At 38.4% G+C, this 18,454-nt stretch overlaps 2 protein-coding genes across 2 annotated transcripts; both read right to left on the bottom strand.

The window, feature by feature from the left end:
- Positions 1-645: 645 nt before the first annotated feature.
- bnip4 (BCL2 interacting protein 4) lies at positions 646-4,210 on the bottom strand. Its single transcript, XM_034681090.1, has 6 exons — positions 4,004-4,210; positions 2,843-3,014; positions 2,666-2,726; positions 2,434-2,540; positions 1,962-2,111; positions 646-1,241 (listed from the first exon to the last, which is right to left on the bottom strand). The coding sequence occupies exons 1-6, from the start codon at positions 4,044-4,046 to the stop codon at positions 1,199-1,201; spliced, it is 576 nt and encodes a 191-aa protein (XP_034536981.1). The 5' UTR covers positions 4,047-4,210; the 3' UTR covers positions 646-1,198.
- A 12,086-nt stretch (positions 4,211-16,296) lies between these two features.
- LOC117811889 (alpha-2A adrenergic receptor-like) lies at positions 16,297-17,677 on the bottom strand. The gene has a single exon (XM_034682386.1). The coding sequence runs from the start codon at positions 17,474-17,476 to the stop codon at positions 16,328-16,330; it is 1,149 nt and encodes a 382-aa protein (XP_034538277.1). The 5' UTR covers positions 17,477-17,677; the 3' UTR covers positions 16,297-16,327.
- Between the last annotated feature and the right edge of the window lie 777 nt (positions 17,678-18,454).

The following is an 18,454-nucleotide window of genomic DNA, read 5'->3' as shown; positions in this document are numbered from 1 at the left end:
TTTTACTCGGTCTTGTCTCGGTCTCGGACTGGGCGGACTCCGTATTTTATATCAAGACTGGTCGAGACCACCACTGATGCACTCTGTGTCCCTGTCATTACTATGATGAGAGAAAAAACTAAACTTAAGGAGTCAAAAGAAAGGCAACAAAGACAAAACTAAACCTTGTTTGTTGCTGTCAATAGTATTCAAAGCAAACCTAAATAAAATAAACAGAAGTCTTTTATTTTGTTAACATGATGATTTTTCATTGATATACAGTGGTGGTCATAAGTTTCCATACCCTGGCACAATTTGTGATTTTTTGGCCATTTTTTTTTAGAGAATATGAGTAATAAGAGAAAAACTTTTTTTACACTCATGGTTAGTGGTTGGGTGAAGCAAAATTTTTATCAAACAACTGTGTTTACTCTTTTTTATATCATAATGACAACAGAAACTACCCAAGAAATCATAAATTCTGCCAGGGTATGTAAACTTATGAGCACAACTGTATATGGTCTTGGTCTTGTCTCGGTCTTGCCCTGCCTTGGTCTTGGTCTTGAATTGGTCTCAAACCCTAAATGTCTTAGTCTCAGTGCACTCTGGTCTCGGACATGTCTTGGTCTTGGTTAATGTGGTCTTAACTACAACACTATTCCATAATACATTTTTTGTTTGTTTTTATTGTGTTTGGTGAACAAAATGGACCATATCAGTACTTAACAGGATATTTGATTTTCTTAAAGTGACAATATGGAAGTACATGAATTGCAATTGCTAGGCGTATGATCCCTCTGACAAAAAATTAAGTCTAACCATGTCTTTATCAATAGCTGTTAATAAAAAAAATTGTCAGTGTAGTAAATCAAAAGTGATCACTCATTGCAATAATTAAAAAGATAATGACACACAGTATATTTATCAGTTCCCTAACGTGCAGATTTAAGGAGCAGGAAGCAGCAAATCAGTCGTCTCCAGGCCAGGCCAAGCACGGAGCCGAGGATCAGTCACTGTTCTGTTCAGGAGTTTACACCATGAAACAGCAATGACAGATCCTAAACTGCCCGAGCTGGTGTGGCCGAGGTGGGGCACGCAATCAAAATAAAACAGTGTCACACACCGCCACATCCCCCGTGATATACAGAAGGTCCCGTTTTAAGGCATGCCAAGATGGTCACATAAAGGTGACATGGTGTTGAAACACACAACCCTCTAATCAGTAGGTGTTGTGGGAGGTTAGACGCTTCCCGATGTATATCCTAAAAGAAGAGAGATACGTGAAATTAAGATCAGCAAAATCAACAAAAAATAATTGAATGTCAGAAAACAAACAAAGGCTATGAATACTTCTTTATCAGAGTTAAGTTTAATTTGAATGTTACTTTGTTGGGATAGAGTGACATGGTGTTTCACATCGCCCAAAACCCTGAGCATTAAACCTGAGAGATCATTAGAGGAAGCATTACATGTTTCCAACACACAGGTCAACATCAGTATGTTCATGTTGTCTTTTGAAGTTTTATTTTACTTGATTTATTCGTGCTTTATTGGTTTTCTATTATAAGTATAGGTTTATACTATAAAATGTTTATGAAAGGCAAAGAAGAAATGTAAATAGCACCAGTCCCCTCTCTGAGAATCTAAACATAAGACTGGAAGCTATCCTTCTTACACTGATTGGCAGGTGGCTAACACACAGAGACAACCACTTAATTATTCATGTTGTGCTGGTGCAATTAAAGGTCTGTTGGCACCAGTGGTATTACAAAGTAGAAGGAAATCAGTTCCCTCTGCAATTGTTTTAATAAGACCGAATCATTTTTGCTCTATATGTCAAATCCTTATTATTTAAAAGTAGGAACATCAACTGTGTGCAGTTTAAAATCAGGGTGTATCAGTCTTCAGGGTTAGTACTGCATTCATGATGTGTGATTGTGAACTGTATTATTGCTAGAGAGAGATGAGATGATATTACTTACCCTAATCCAACAGCGAGTATGTGAGAAATGATTAATGAGGGAAGGAAAAGCTTGAGAAAGTCAGCGGAGAGAACGCCCCCCTTCTTCATGACACTGGTGTTCCTGATGCTGAGAGAGGTTGTGCGCTTAGGGTACTTCAGCAGGAACTCCCTACAGAGGAGCACATTAATTTTTCACTGTGTTGAATACATTAAAACAAATGAGTGCTGGTTTAATGTCACACTGACACCTCAACTCACACAGGCACATTTTTCTCTTTCTATGAATTAAAATTACAAATTCAGTCTTTAGACAAATAAGATAAGGTTATCTTTTCTTCCAGCTAGCTGTGATTACTTAAATTTATTAATCAGATCTATACAGATTCTTTTTTAATTAGGTTAACTTTTTAAACTACATAAAAAAAAATCATACCAAATATGAAAAGTATGAAATTAGAGAGACAGTACTAACTAAATTAAGGGCAACGTACTTTGGGGGACTGTTTTCAGGTCGACTAGACCAGTCCCAGATCCAGTCAGCATTTTTCTTCATCATGTTCTCAACTTCCCGTCTTCTTTCTTGAAAGTCTTCATCCGACTGCAAACAGAAATTATACATAATCACGTCACCATTATGTCTAAAAACAAAGGCGTGTTTACAGACCTATGTAAGTTGACTAATACATTGATTTTTGATGCCACTCAGAGGTCAAACAAACATACCTGGGAGCTGTTTCCCTCTGAGCCTCTCCACAGGAGAAGAGGGGTCTGTGCTCTGAGTGGGCTGTTGTGAAGAAAACACATGAAGAAAGGGAAGGGACTTGTTATTATGAACCCAACTTGTTGACAGTCTGTATTACACAACAGCACAGGGAACACATGTGAACAGCTTCCCCAAACCTGTTGCACTGGGAGCTTCCTCTGGAGCTGTTCCTTCCTGACTCGTGCTGTGCCTCCAGCAACATCGTCTCCACGTCACACTCCTGACTGGTCGACGGGATCTGCTCCTGGCTTCCGTGATGACTGGTAGTCTGAGAGCTAGTGCCACTGAAGTTCAGCTCGACCCAGGAACCTTAGATCCAATGCAGAATGGTTTGATTTTAAATCTGATAGGTATCTGGGCTAGAATGCAAGGCAAGTTTATTTATAAAGCACCATTCATACAAAGGGCAATTCAAATTGTTAAAAAAAAAAACAGAACAGTTGCAATCAATAAAAACACACAGCTAACACTTCAAACATTAAAATTTTATATGCGGTCTGTTATGTTTGATCTACTCTCTCTCTCTCTCTCTCTCTGTGTACTTATGTAACTTAATGTCCATAATAAACAGTATTGGGTATCTATATGTAGGTAGGTATCTGGGCTAGAATGCAAGGCAAGTTTATTTATAAAGCACCATTCATACAAAGATCAATTTAAAGTGCTTTACAGAGTTAAAAACAAAAAACAGAACAGTAACAATCAACAAAAACACACAGCAAACACTTCAAACATTAAAAGTTTATATGCGGCCTGTTATGTTTGATCTACTCTCTCAATTCAATTCAATTCAATTTGCTTTATTGGCATGAACAAAGACATGTTATTACCAAAGCACATAAATTCATACACATACATAACATATTATATTCATTACATATAATGAATTCATTGCATATAATGGATATAATCTCTCTCTGTGTACTTATGTAACCTAATGTCCATAGTAAACAGTGTTGGGTATATATAGGTAGGTAGGTATCTGGGCTAGAATGGAGACGTAGAGGACAACAAGAGGACTAGAACAAACAGTCACAGACTGATTTTGGCTGGAAGGCATTTGATTTCGCAACACTGTAAATAAGCCTCGTGAACTAGGTCGACTGGCTGTCCTCTTTGTGGCCTGTTCACGTCTAAAAGATCGATTCAATTATTCTGTAAAGGAAGCTTTAAGACTCATCAGACTAAGCTTTACATTTCAAGCAATTTAACGTTAGCATCCTTCTGTTTACATTACTATTGGCTAGTGTTAGCTGTTACAGTAGTTAGCTAAAAGCGGTTCTGTGTAAATACGTTACCTTGCAAACTCTCGTCCGAGGAAATATCCTTCTGTAGAGACATTGTAGAGGGGAGATCTCGCGGGTCCACTCGTTAGAACAGGTTTAGAGGCTTTAATATGAGCGAAGTGTTGGTGAAATCTGTGTATGCAGCTGGAGCTTCAACTACCACAATAACAATGACGCAACATTGTGTTTTTCTGAAATGTGATTGGCCCTGAATCAACCACGCAACTCGCGAGGACAGCAGAGCGCGCATGCTCTCACACGCTTCCTGTAATACCCAAATAAAGAGGAGTGCCAAGTTTCAGGGCTTCGTTAAGACTTTGATTCTGTAACTACAAGACAGTGGCTTTCTCTGGATGTCTGTTTCACAGTTTGGTTGAGCTATATCTATTATTTATTACAGCAGATTCAAACCCCTGTCTGCAGATGGCAGTCATAGCTCGTAAATCATCCTCTCCTCTAAAGTGCCTTTGTATATCAAAATAATACATTGATAATAACTATACATCATGGGTTTTAAATACTGTAAAATTAATTGGCCTATAAGTTAAAAGAAAAATGTATATTAACCCTCCTGTTATGTTGCGGGTCAAATTGATCCATTTTCCCACCCACCCCCATGAACAGATCCCTGTCTTGTCTGTCATACCCCATACCCCATCATCTCATCCTGAACTGACATTCTTGACTGCTGCTGGCATTATAATGCATAATATATAATATTATATAATTATCTTGCTATATTATATTATGTTATATTACATTATTATTGTTTACTACAAATCACGGTCATATTACATACCCATAATTTTTTTATTTATTGCTTAATCTGCCATTACCAACCATAATCACACCATGTCAACCTGTCACTACTGAATCATTTTGAATACTGCCTGTAATTACTTCTATTTAATCTAAATTCCATTGTAATATTGTATATATCTAAATTGTATTTTATCTTTATTTTTATTGTATTTTATTTTATTTTTAATTTTATTTCATTTTTACTTATTGAAACTACTTCTTGATTGTATTTATGTCTGGGTTGCTGTAACAACTGAATTCCCCCCCCGGGGGATCAATAAAGTAATATCTTATCTTATCTTATCTTAGCTTAAAGTTCGAAAAATCTAAAAAAATAAATAGTTAAAGTTCCTGTGAGGAACTTTTGATTTATACCAATTTTGGCGCCCCATTGTGTACAAAGTGATACCTCTTATCTCTTGTTCTGTACATGCAAAAGCAGTGTTTTCAACAAAAACCTCACCCTGCTGTCTTTCTACAGCCAGATTTATCACTCAATGATTATTTGCCATGAATTCAGCCGAAAAATTGTGTTTCTACAGCCAAATGTCAATCATGTGGTCTGACACCTACCCCCTCTGAGTGGTTTAAGGCATTAAAAATTACAACAGAGAAGGTATCAGTGTTGTTGTTTATGGTTTTGTTTGCTTTTGAAGGTCATAAAGAGGCATCAGTGTACTACTACTGTATTTATATTTAGGTTTTTCCAATGTACATTAAAAAAAGGTGTAACATGAATTTTCATAAAAAACTAGTGAGTTATCCTCATTGAACCATGATCTGTGAGAGTTAAAGAACACCATTGCACTAAATATTGATTTTAAAGGTTAGTAATGTATTTAATAATGAGATTCAAATAATGTTTATTGGGATTTTTTGGGGTTCTGACACTTTTACATAATTAAATATGCCCTGGGTCAAGTTGACCTAGGTATATTATTGCTGTTCTGGAGAAACGAACATAATAGGAGGGTTAAAAGTGCTTTTGACAATACATGTCTTACATTATGACACACCTTTGGTGAGTCTGAATGCCCTGCCCTGTAAAGCTCCCATGTTTCAGTTACACAGGAAACAATGTCAGTAAAATTAATGTTTAACATATGACACAAATGTTGAAAACTGAAATATTATTTATCAGCTGTTTTATTTCACTAACTTTTTTTGTTTGTTGAAAATATTTTACACTGTACATTACAATAGTACAATATAATTTATATATTTATGTATGTAACAAGCGGCAACCTCCGGTCTAAAAATATGAGTCCAATGCGGAAGTGCTAAAAACTGCAGTTCATCGAGGATCTGCTTGAGGCTGGCTCCGGAAGTACCGGAAACCACATACACACCAATTCAAAAAAGACGATCTTTACAGCAGAAATAAACATGTTTACAGCCTGGTACAAAAGACAAGTGTAGTCTGGATAGCTCATTTCTCGATCGGCACACACTGTGAGGGGGGTGAATTTTTTTCTAACGCAGCAATGTGGAAGATATTGAGATTACGATTCTTCCAATGAGAGGCACAGCTGACTTGATTGACAGACGGGAACACTGTAGCTGTTGGCTAGGAGGCTCAAAGCCCGCCTCTTTACGTCACACTCGCTCGACAGCAGCAATATGGCTGCCACCAACAATGGCCTCAAAACAGTGCCTCAGAAACAGATGGGTGATGTCACCGATACTATGTCTATATTTTATACAGTCTATGATATACACATATACATATATTTTAAATATGTATAAATTCTTATTTTAGTGCTGACTTTATAAAAAAAGACCATATAGACAGAAGCTTACAACATTCTATATTAAGATCCTTCAGGATGTATAATCAGTGTGCCCATGAACTCTGTGTAACACCTGTACCAACAACTAGAGGCCAGCATACTTTACATACCCTCCAGAGGTCCTTGAAGGAACTTCCCTGAGGGTTCTCTCTCCGAAGAATAATCTTCAGGGTTAATGCTTTCTTGTTTACAGTTTAATCGGATTCTGACCAGAGAAGCATAGAGAGATATTAACAGAGAAAAACCCTCTTTCTCATGACTTCTTCGTGATCTAATTTTTTCAAAGGTTGGAACATGTTTTTATGTTTATGATTTCTTGTGAAGGAAACCAAATTTGAGGCAAGCAAATGTAATTGTGTTTTCCTCCATTTAGATTTGTCTGTCTGATTGTTCTGGCATAATTTCATTATTTCTACAATTGAGGGGTCTTATTATTCTGGGGTGTGTTCTGCTTCCTGGCAGACCATGGTTAACATGGACTACTAATTTTGTTGTACAGAAATTAATTACTGCAATTAATCATTCATTCATTCATTCATTCATTCATCAATTCATCCATCCATACATCCATTCATTCACTCATTCATTACTTTTGTTTTCTCTAACCTGTTTGTCTTAAGCTGTAGACATATCTTAGAGTGGACTTGATGTAAACAGTAAGTCCATTTTCAACACTGATTAAAACAACTGTACGTCAGACAATTATCTTCAAAGACAAACAATGTTAAAACTCATATGACCTGTAAACAAAGCCTTTGTATTCTAATAGCTTCATTGTTCAATATTGTTTCCAACACTGATTAAATATCACAGCAGATTAAATAACCATTGAAAGCACCTATGGCACTCAATAAAAAACAAATAAACACTTATGAGAGCATGTGCGATCAAGAAGTGATCACAGGTAATATTTCAAATAACATTAAATGTCATGGTTCAGATTTTCTGTTGTGCTGTCAGAATTTCAGATGGAGGCAATATTGGCTGTAATTTTGTTAAGTGTTATGAATATTGTTCCCTTCCATCAGCTCTCACAACAAAGATGCTCCCTACAGACGGCACACGTATCAAAATGAATGCACCGTGCAGCCGTATAATAACCTTCCACTGATAGATTGAGATGTCATCTTTATGATTTTAACTACAAGCTATAGCACGAGTTCAAGACATCATTTGATGAATGATTTTGTTATTAATAATGCACAACATTTAAAAAAGAAATGACTTTGCTCCATTTTTACAGTCCTATGAGCAACAAGCATTAACCTGACCAACAGGATAGTTCAAACCTTATACAACCTCCAACCATCATGCTGAAATGTACACCAAGAGAGCTTTCATATCCACCAATATGTTCATTCAAGAGCAAGAAGTCAATCCTTAAGGCAGCTCTGATGTATTTAAAGGGAAACTGTATCAATCAAATCCAATCTAATTGCAGAAAATTAGGGATGATAGAACATTTCCAGCAACAACAAAAAAACTCTAAAGACAAAGGAAGATGTCCCTGCCCTTCAACAATTAACCAAATGCAATTAAACCAAACTAAACAAGAAGGCATGCAATAATCATCATATCATGTCTAACATTATTAGAAGTATTGTATTAGAGCAGAAGAAATTCATAACATGAGATTCATCAGCAAAATAGGCAAATAAGTAAAGTAAATCTCAAAGAGAACCATACCAGTCATATGCACAAATAAAGAATAGCCAACCTGTCCTGTGCCATGAAGGAGAGCAGCCCTGTATGTATCTTGGATCCAGACACTTGCTGGAGATCATGCCTATAACATACTGAATTGTATGCTGTACAAGACTGAAGGGTAGCAAGCAGTAGCAAGATAAATAAATATCAGAGAATATGTTGCAACATTTCAAATAATACCAATGTTAGTGTCTTTGAATGCAATGCAAACCGATCAAGTGCTTATTTTGATGGGGGGGGCAATCAGCTACCTTTAGTGAGTATGTATATGATCAAAACTTGGAGACATGAAAGCAAGGTCATTTTCACTAAACAATAAATAGAAACTACAGCTTGTTGGAAAACACTTACCACTTGTTGAACACATCAAAGTTTCTTCAAATCATGGTCCCAGGTAATTCAGCACCAAACAGAAGCTTTGTCACATTTTTCAGAAGCTACACTTACATTGAACAAAAATAACTTAATGTTCTTATGTTGTTGTTTCCTTGCTGGTCTTCTAGCCCTGCATGTAACGCAAATGCGCGCAAAGTTAAACTCATTTAAATGTTCACGCCCAACATTTTCGCGCTATTTTGAAAATCTTGCGCGAAACGTCACTTCCGGCTGCCAATTTTCAAATGTCAGTAACGTGAATCTTACTTCAGATTCCGCACCACCAGTCGGTTCGAGGAAAATGGGTTTGTCCTTGTGGGATAAAGGCTCCTTGGGGGAATCCTGAACTGCATACAATGCTGCTAAAACCACCTGTGGAGTTTTAACCAAACTGACATGTAAATTACTTAAATTAAGTTTTGAGTTGTTAAATTTAACTATTTTCCTAGCTATTCTGTCAAGCTCAGTTTGGACCATGGACTACCAAAATAGGGTGCCAAATACACTTCAAAACGGTAGTTTATCTGTCAGGGTTCAAACATATTCAATGTGCCTTTTACATTTCAGAATGGGGAAAACCCGTCACTTCATATCACCTGGAGAAAGATCATAAAACGCCGTCTGCTGACCAGGTAAGAGATACAAATCAATCAAAAGGTCATACAGAGATGTGGGGCAGGTTAGTAGTAATTATAGCCTACAAATGCTGAAAATACATTATTTAGCAACTTCCGGCGCCGCGTGTGTGGTCGCTTGTTGCAGCAGCTCCGTACCCCCCTTTCTGTGTTTTAGTGTTTTTTATACTTTTTGAGCTTTTTTTCATTTACTTTCTTTTTAACTACGATCCATATAATGGATTCTCAACTGGTGGGAGCCATATTTTATTTTATTTTTACTTTATTTTATTTGTATTTTATTTTATTTTATTTTATTTTATTTTATTTTATTTTATTTTATTTTACCCTTGTCATTGCTATTATTACTGTTATTATATTTTTTAACTGTTAGTACATTGTTGTATTCCCCTGTCCCGTGTTGTAAGCTGCTGTAATAATAGAAATTTCCCCCAATAAAGTATATCTTATTTTATCTTTTGCTATATCATACGGTGGCCCTGAAGTGCAAATCACAACTGCAAATCAGAAAACACTACGGCAAATCAGAAAACATGTAAACCATGTCCTTCCGGGTCAAATGATAGACCAGTCCAATCAGCGAAGAGTCATGTCCCCCGAGGGTACCTACTTCTTCCGGTTTGGTTAATGTCACTGGCTGTTTCCGAAATCGCCTACTATACTTGCAGTACGTACTGATATGTCCAAAATTCAGTATGTAGTGAGTAGTATGTGAACTAGAGCAAAATCTGCAGTATGCCAAAACTCCCCGGATGTCTACTGATTCGGGAAAATATCTCAGTGTGCATCGGACCAGTCTGCTTCGCGTACTGTTTCCCATAATGCACAGCGTTCGTTCTGCTATTTCTTTTTCCTCATTTTTTGACGGGAGGAAATCTGTTTTTGGGTGCTGTGAAAGTTATCAAATTACATATAAACCACTTCCTAACTTTTTAAATCATAAATGGATGCTAAATAAGCATTTTATTTATCGGCTTCGCCGTTGTTTACTTCCGCTTTCCGAAACCGGAAATCCAGCGAAGTCTGGCTCAGCATGCTGCATGACAGATTGAACAGAATAGTCATACTACATACTAAATTCAAACGCAGTATGTAGTAGGCAATACCTACTGCCTACTACATTAGTAAGTAGTATGTAGCAGGCTGTTTCGGAAACAGCTGTTGTGTTTTCTGAATTACCGTTGTGATTATGCACCTCAGGGCCACAGTGATACCAATATATTGCAACCATTATTCTTAATAATTAGAATTAGAGACAAGTTGCCTAGCAGGATAAACACACCATTATATTTCACTTCTGTAACACGGTTTATCTATTAAATACCCATCAGAACTGTGACATTAAAAAACTACATTTGAGGTGTAATATCCATATTGAAATGATATAAGTAGTTATACAAAGGGGTGTTATTTAGGCTGATCTTTAATGAGAAATATTCAGTTTTTATATCTTGCATAGAGCATTTCATCTGCGAAACTGCAAAAGACTCCTTGCATCCATACCTAACAAACTACAAATAACTTTAACTGAAAATAATAGCTTTAAATATCAATGTGAGTCTTTCTGCTTGATGTTATGATGTAAGATTTTTGCCTCTTAGTGTGATATATTATGACTGATAATTCCAGTCTCCTTGTCAGTAGTCTTTGTGCCGTGTGCTGTGATGCTGTTAAAAAAGGTAGAATGATGTCACCTGTCTTGTTGACAACAATAGTTGAAAAGGGAAAGGGAGGGTGACCACAAGGACATCACTGCTAATTATGTGTTGTGTTCAAGATTACCCTTCTTGTTTGAGCGTGTGTTTCAACTGACAGCATAATGAGGGCCGATTGTTATCCACAGCATCTGGCTGTTGAGGACAGATAAAGGGTAATTATGGTCACCTTTATCTGGAGTTGGTATTTGCTCCAGGTCTGTTTGTGTAGCTGACGTCAGCCAGGAGCATGTGCAGACGCTTGTGTATGAAGTTGAGACTAGGTCACACTGGAATTGGATACCTTCAGTAGTGGGGGCGGGAGAGGACAGTGACTGAAGAGTTATGGTGTTTGTGACAGGAGGTTCAATTGGTATCAGTTTGGATTCAGTGCGGAGCGAAGAGAGAACTGCTGTAGATTGAAGACTGATTGTTTCTACTTTGATGTTGACAAGAATGAAAAACAGCTTTTATCTCATTTTAACTGAGGTTTTTAAAGTCATGTGAACAGAGGAGTACGACTTCTGTTTTATGACTAATGCTAATCATGATAAAGTTCAGCCTTTAAACTTTAACCACATCTCCCCCACACTTAAACTCAAAGGCCCTTTTTTTCTTAAAGGTCAGATACGGTTAGAGTATCTCAGAAAACAGAGGGTTTTTTGTTTAGAAATCAAATTATCAGACTTTATTTTTAATATGCTTAAAAACAGACCAAACAGACGGAGATAGTCCAGCCAAAATAAACATGCACTACTTATTAAGTTGAATAACATGGTTTTATTGTGACTCAAAATGCAACAGAGACATCAAATGGAGAAAAACATTGTAAACCTTAGCTTTGGCAATCATATTTTGATTCTAATTTGACACCCATTCATTTTTCACTCCTTTTGCTTTCATTTTCAGATAAGTATTGATTGTGAAACAGGCACTGTCAAATTCCCTCCTGCCTTTTATTGTGATGACTGTTTTGAGCAAACACTGCCTTTCCCAGATTCAGTGAATCCCACATCCTCCTTGTGTTTTGGCTTTCTCAATTCCCAGTGCGGTTCTCCTTCCTCTTGGGTCTTCTTGAACCCATTTCAGGCGAGAGTTTCGTGCCCTTTTTGAATAGCTGAGACAGTTTAAAAGCTTACCAGAAGATTTAATTAAAACAAATCCTAAATTCTAATCACAGGAATCCCTTTCTCAAGCACTGGAGACCAAAAAATGGGTACTCATAATTCCAAGCTTGGCAGGCAGATAAAAAAGTGGCCTTGCTGGACATTCTTGAAATATCCATGTGTACATGTTTCCTGCTGATGTGTTTGGTAAAAATGGGTCTATATTGAGAAAACACAAATACCCTTTACATACTTAAGATAGAAGAAAATACTACTGATGCATTCATCACATAAAAAAATCAGGAGTTAGAATCCTGTTTTTCTGAGATTGAAGTCAGACTGCTCTCTGATTAAAGTTTTTATGGAGGTATCGGTGAACAGCAGGAGTAGAGAAAGTATCAGAGTCTGCATGAGGCATATTAAACAGCATCTTCCTGCTGTTTCCATCCCTCAGAATGTAATTTGATCATCTTGCATCCTTATCAATTCAGGAGGGAGGAAGCATTATACGCCCCAGTGTGTAATGCTTTGTGCTCAATTCATAATGAATGACCCAACATTCAATTAAAATCACTCTATTCATCATGAACTTTGATTTACCATACGTTTGTGTGTGTGCTCTGGATGTCTCTGTCTGAGCGATCCTGCCTTTACAACGCGTGTGTCTGCTCTCTCTGGACTTTAATTGCACTTAAAGATCCCCAGCCTCTTCTATAATACACAACTCGCAGCTTTAAAGAAGCACTCATTGAGCAATAGGCGGGAGAACTTTGAAGGCCCAATGAAGGACTGGATTGACTGGAGAGCTGTGTGAAAGTTGTGGGAACTCCTGCCAGGGGCGGTTTATAAGGCATAGTTTTATCAGCCGCGGTGTCACAAGCATAAATCGTGACTGTCTACAGTGGCATTTAGAGAGGGACGGATAAATCACTGTCACAGCAGAGAGAGAAAGGGGACGTGTGTGTGTGCGTACACTGAGAATAGCAATGGCTACCAACTGTTTACAATTTGCAACTCACCATAATTTACAGCGACATGATGAAGTGAGACATAATAGAACTGAATTTTACTGGCTTTGAAAAATCATTTTCACACGATGAATCCAACATGTCAGCCGAGATCCTGTGGTCAGCTCTTGATGATTTCTTGTGATTTTTCATGTTTTGGACTAGGGATGACCACAATTAATCGATTATCGATGAATTGATTGTTAAGAAATTACTCGAAACACGCATTTTTGTTATCAATTTTACGTCACGTATTTGGTTCAGCTATCAGGGAGGTGTTTCAAGTTTAAAGCATGTTCGGATGTGATTCAGCTGTTAAAGGTGTTGCGCACAGCGGAGACGCTCAGCTGGCGGCTGCGGCTGCGCGTCATGTCTCCATGCGCGCTTTTTAAAGAGGATCAATACAAAACTGCTGCCAACAACGACACGGTCACAAAGGTTGACAACTTTAAACAGGACATTTCAACCTTTGGATACGAAGGCAACAGACTGGTGGGAAATTCAGGTACACTATGTTTGCAGAGCAGCAACATCAGAGCCGTCTGAGCTTTTCTCCAGCGGGACTGATTATGACCCTGTTGCGCTCCCGGCTGACGACTGAATACACATGTTTATTTTTCTCAATAAGAACAAGTAGACAGAAAACTGGACACTGTGAGTCTGAAGTAATTTTCTGTTAGTAGTCTCAGCCTTCACTTTATAAGACTATGTCCGCGTAGAATATTTTAATGAGCCTGATCGTTGATATTCTGCGTGTCAAACATGTACCCGTATTCAATCCCGTCAGTTTTATGCATTTTTGTTGCTGTAGAAAATACAATTTAGGGGGAAAACAACGTATTTGGCCTTGTTTTTGAAGTAAGAATAATACTGTTTTTTTAATCAATTAATCGATAATTGATTGTTAACATTTCCAAAAATCGATCACGAAAAATACTTAAAATGTACATCCCTATTTTGGACAGTAGGTGTGTTCCAAGCGGCAACCTCCGGTCTCAAACTATGAAGCCCATGTGGAAGTGTTATAAACTGCAATACATCGAGAATCTGCTTGAGGCTGGCTGCAGAAACACCGGAAACCACATAGACACCAATTTAAAAAAAAGATGATCTTTGCAGCATTAATAAACATGTTTACAGCCTGGTTAAATAAACTGCTTGGCTCTACGGAGCTAATTTCTCTATCAGCACACACTGTACGGGGGGTGAATTTTTTTCTAACATGACGGCTCAGAAGATATTAAGATTACGAGTTTTGGCCCAAATAAGGACATGACTGACATGACTCCCGGTCAGGAACACATAGCTGTTGGTTAAGAGGCTCAAACTCCGCCTCTTTACGTCACACTATGCCTGGTTGAGTTCCACATTTCCAATATGGCTTCAAAACAGCGCTCAGGGTGCGGACTTAGCCTAATGGTTAAGTTGCGTGTCCATGTAGCGGGCACCCTGGGTTCGAATCTGGCCTGTGGCTCCTTTCCCGCATGTCATTCCCCCACTCTCTCCCAGTTTCCTACACTATCCACTGTCCTCTCCCTCTATCAATAAAGGTGTAAAAGCCCAAAAAATATAACTTCAACAAAAAAAAACAGCACTCAGATGGGTGACGTCACGGATACTACGTCCATCATTCATACTGTCTATGGTGTGTTCACATTAAATCCCTTTATTGCTCGTTTAAAATGCTACCGTGTGCATCCTGCTGCTCAAGCATAACACTATACTCCATTCTTGTAGTCATTTTAATTAAAGGAAGCATTCAGATACCAATGACTGCACTTTAATCCTTCACACTTCAAATTGATGCTTCATCTGAGCCTGGAGGAAATCATTTAGGACTGTCTTCCAAATTCTCAATGGCACTTAAAGTCCTGATATCCCTGAAATGACTATAAATAGTAACATCTGTTATAGGCCACAAAACATATTGATACAGTGCTTCATCTCACTTCAATTCTCCTAACTCCCCACATAGCAGTGGTATCTGAAAATTCCCATGTCAGTACGCTTGTGGGAACTCAAGCAGTGATACAGGAGCTGTGTAGTGTACCATTTGCAGTAAGCGGGGAAAGTCGTATTTTAAGACTTTGAGACATGGTCTCAACCCAAACATGTATACCACAGGAATTTCAGGACACCACAGTCCCAGAGAGCAACAGCATGGGAATCACTTCGCTATGAACTGTAAATACGAGGGCCACTTGGCGGTTTCAGTTATGGATGATGCATTTACTCCGTCTCCAGTTCACAGACTCATAGTAGTGTTATTGTTGAATAAAAGCTCATCTAAAGAAAGGTGATGGTGCTAACAGAGATATCAGCACACATCTCACTTGATGTGTGTGGATATTAACCCCCCGGTGTCATTTGCAGCAGACACTCATATTTCTATCGCCGCGTGATTTCTGTTGGACTCCAGGGGATGATTTAATGATATCCTGATATGAAGGGCTATAATTCATGATAAACTGCATTCAATATTGTCTCGCTAGCCGCACCTCCCAGGCGTAATTTTCCCCACCATATAATTGTCTTGTTCTCATGCCTGTTAGGAGGGAAGCAGATTGTTGTTTGTAGTGGGCTTACATATTTTTGGGCACAATGTACCTTCATTTAGTCTTCCTGTTGTTGTTTTTTTTTTTTATTCACAATTTTTATGCTTTTACCTTTGTGTTGGTAATTGCAGCGAGTCTTTGTTGTGCGTGATGTGCACCATGTTAGCTTTTTTGATTCTGCATGAATCACTGCTGCCATTAAAGCATGACTCACCGCTCAGTCACAACAAAATAATTATCCATGTTTACCAAATCTGATGACATTTCATTGGATCACACTTTTTTTTGTATCATGTTCAACAAAAAGCGAAAAACGCTCTTCTGGTACGATTTGGACTCTTAATTTGAAATGGACCCACACCACTAGGGATTGTGTCTCATGGTGTGTTACATTTAAAACACAGTTACAAAAGACACATTTAGAATGATCCAAGCTGTCACAACTGTACAGTTTAAAAGAATAAAGTCACAGTGTTAAAACAAACAGTACATTTGTTTGTCTGCATAATTTAATTTAAAAAACACGACTAAACAAACAGTTAGTTGTAGAAGAACATCAAATGTTAAAACACAGGCACAATGTATTCTGAATATCTAACTGTAACAGTTATACTGATAAAGGTTTCACGGCACATGAGTAAAAAGCCTTTTTGGCATGCTTCATCTTCATTGAACTCTTCTTTCCCTCTTACACAGTATCTTCTTAAAGGACCTCCTGAAGTCATTATTGAACACAGTATATATTATAGGGTTTAGCGAGCTGTTGCAGTAACCAAACCAGAAAAACATTTTAAACAGTGTCTCTGGCACACAGCAGGTGTCACACACAGCAGTGAGTGAGTATGTGAAGAAAAAAGGGAACCAGCAGAGAACAAACACTCCCATAACCACAGCCAGAACAAACGTGAAGCGCCTCTCTCTGTACTGCCTCCCCTTCCACTTGCTCGCTTTCACACACTGCGGCGCCTCGGGCTTCGGAGAGGCTTGTCCCGGCTTCACCTGAGCCCCTTTGGTTGTCATGATGCCCTTCTTCCTCTTCATAGAACAAAGCATCGTTTCATTGCCGTCAGACGAGGAGGGTTCTTCCTCCACCTCTTGCCCGTTGACCTCCTCCTCTCCATCTCTTCTCTCTGTGTTGCCATACTTGTTGTGTCTTTCTCCCGGTGGGGCTCTTGTTCGTCTTTTGGCGACCTGGTAGATTCTGACATAAACCATGATCATGATGACGCAGGGTGCAAAGAAAGAGGCAGTGCTGGAGAAGATGATGTACCACTTCTCCTCATTAATTTTGCATTCAGGGCTTTCCTTTCTACCCTCGTCCTTTATCATTGTGATCAGCGGAGGGAATGATATGATGGCCGCCAGCACCCAAACGATGAAGATCTTACATTTAATCCTGCGCGGTGTCCTTCTCAGGTTGTACTCGATGGCTTGAGTGACAGACCAGTATCTGTCCAGGCTGATGGCACACAGGTGGACGATGGATGAGGTGCAGAAGAGGACATCCAGCGCCAGGTAGATTTCACACCACACTTTACCAAAAACCCAGTAGCCCATCAGTTCATTCGCTAAGGAGAATGGCATCACTGAGGTGGCCACCAGGATGTCTGCACATGCCAGAGACACCAAAAACAAGTTCTGAGGTGCCCTCAGGGCTCTGCTTGTCATTACAGAAATCACCACCATGACATTGCCAAATATAATTAAGAGGAAGAGGATAACTACAAGAATTGTTACAGCCACTGAGATCTGCACAGTATAAGGGTGCCAATTGTGCAAAGTCTCATTTCTGTTGGTGAGGTTAAGACAGCCCATCAGGATGAGCTGTGGTGTCAGTTATTCCAGCGTATGTGTCAGGTGGATATTATACATTCAAGATCTTTGCATCAGAGGGATTAGCTTTTCCATTTTGATCCCTGGAAGATTTCACTTATTTCCTTTCAGTCAGAAAACAGGCATCAACTTAGAAAAAGGGCGAGAATATTTCCTGGTATGAAAATGTGAAAAACTAATATGTGACAAAGATGTATTCCCAGTCTCCACAACAAAGGAAATGAAAAAAGAGGTCTATTCTTCCAAAAATAATTCTTCATCCACCAACATTTTAGAATCAAAAGTGTCAGTTAACTCCCTCTGAAGACATTTCATAAATCAGACTTACATTGCAGACAGTCCTGGCTCAGGCAGATCTTGTCAACTGTTGTGGCTGAACTAGAGGCTGCGTCTTTTTATATGAGCTTGATCTGACGCTGAGGATCTGTGATGCCGGCTGCACTTCAGTGAGAACGGGAATGGGCGGAGTTCATGTGCTGCTGCAGATTTAAAAGCATTCTGTGTTCCTCCCAGACCCTGAGACCATTGGCTGATTATGACTTTAACAATAGCTTTGAGTTATAGAAGTAATATCTGTAGTTTTATTGAATTACAATGGATTACAAGTACAATCTATATGGGGTTTGCCGCTCTGTTTTATGAGATGTTCAGATATGTCCTGAAAGGAAAAATGTGTGAAATAATGTCTGGATCTAAAGGAGATCAGAGCCTCCCACTGAAGAGTTATAACTCATATTGCAAAACAACAAGAGTGGTTATCTGCAAGAATATAAACTTCTGCCAGAGAACTGACTCACTTCCTAGTGATGAACCACACATTTAATCACTCAAATGTTTGATATTTTCTAGGATTCCTGTAATGGCACTATAATCTTCTACCATCAAGAACATGCTCCTCTGACATTTCCAAGCAATGTTTAAATGATAATTGGAAGGAAACCATCTGTGTTACAGAATAAA

Source organism: Notolabrus celidotus, chromosome 4 (assembly GCF_009762535.1).
Source record: "Notolabrus celidotus isolate fNotCel1 chromosome 4, fNotCel1.pri, whole genome shotgun sequence".
NCBI lineage: Eukaryota > Metazoa > Chordata > Actinopteri > Labriformes > Labridae > Notolabrus > Notolabrus celidotus.
Note: the sequence above shows the minus strand (reverse complement) of the source record. Positions and strands in the feature narration are given on the sequence as shown.

Coding starts and splice junctions, on each gene's coding strand:
- bnip4 (XM_034681090.1), bottom strand. CDS start 4,046: ATGTCTCTACAGAAGGATATTTCCTCGGACGAGAGTTTGCAAG. Junction 3,015..4,003: donor CTCGGACGAGAGTTTGCAAG/GTAACGTATTTA, acceptor ATTGGATCTAAG/GTTCCTGGGTCGAGCTGAAC. Junction 2,541..2,665: donor CAGAGGGAAACAGCTCCCAG/GTATGTTTGTTT, acceptor TTCTGTTTGCAG/TCGGATGAAGACTTTCAAGA.
- LOC117811889 (XM_034682386.1), bottom strand. CDS start 17,476: ATGGGCTGTCTTAACCTCACCAACAGAAATGAGACTTTGCACAATTGG.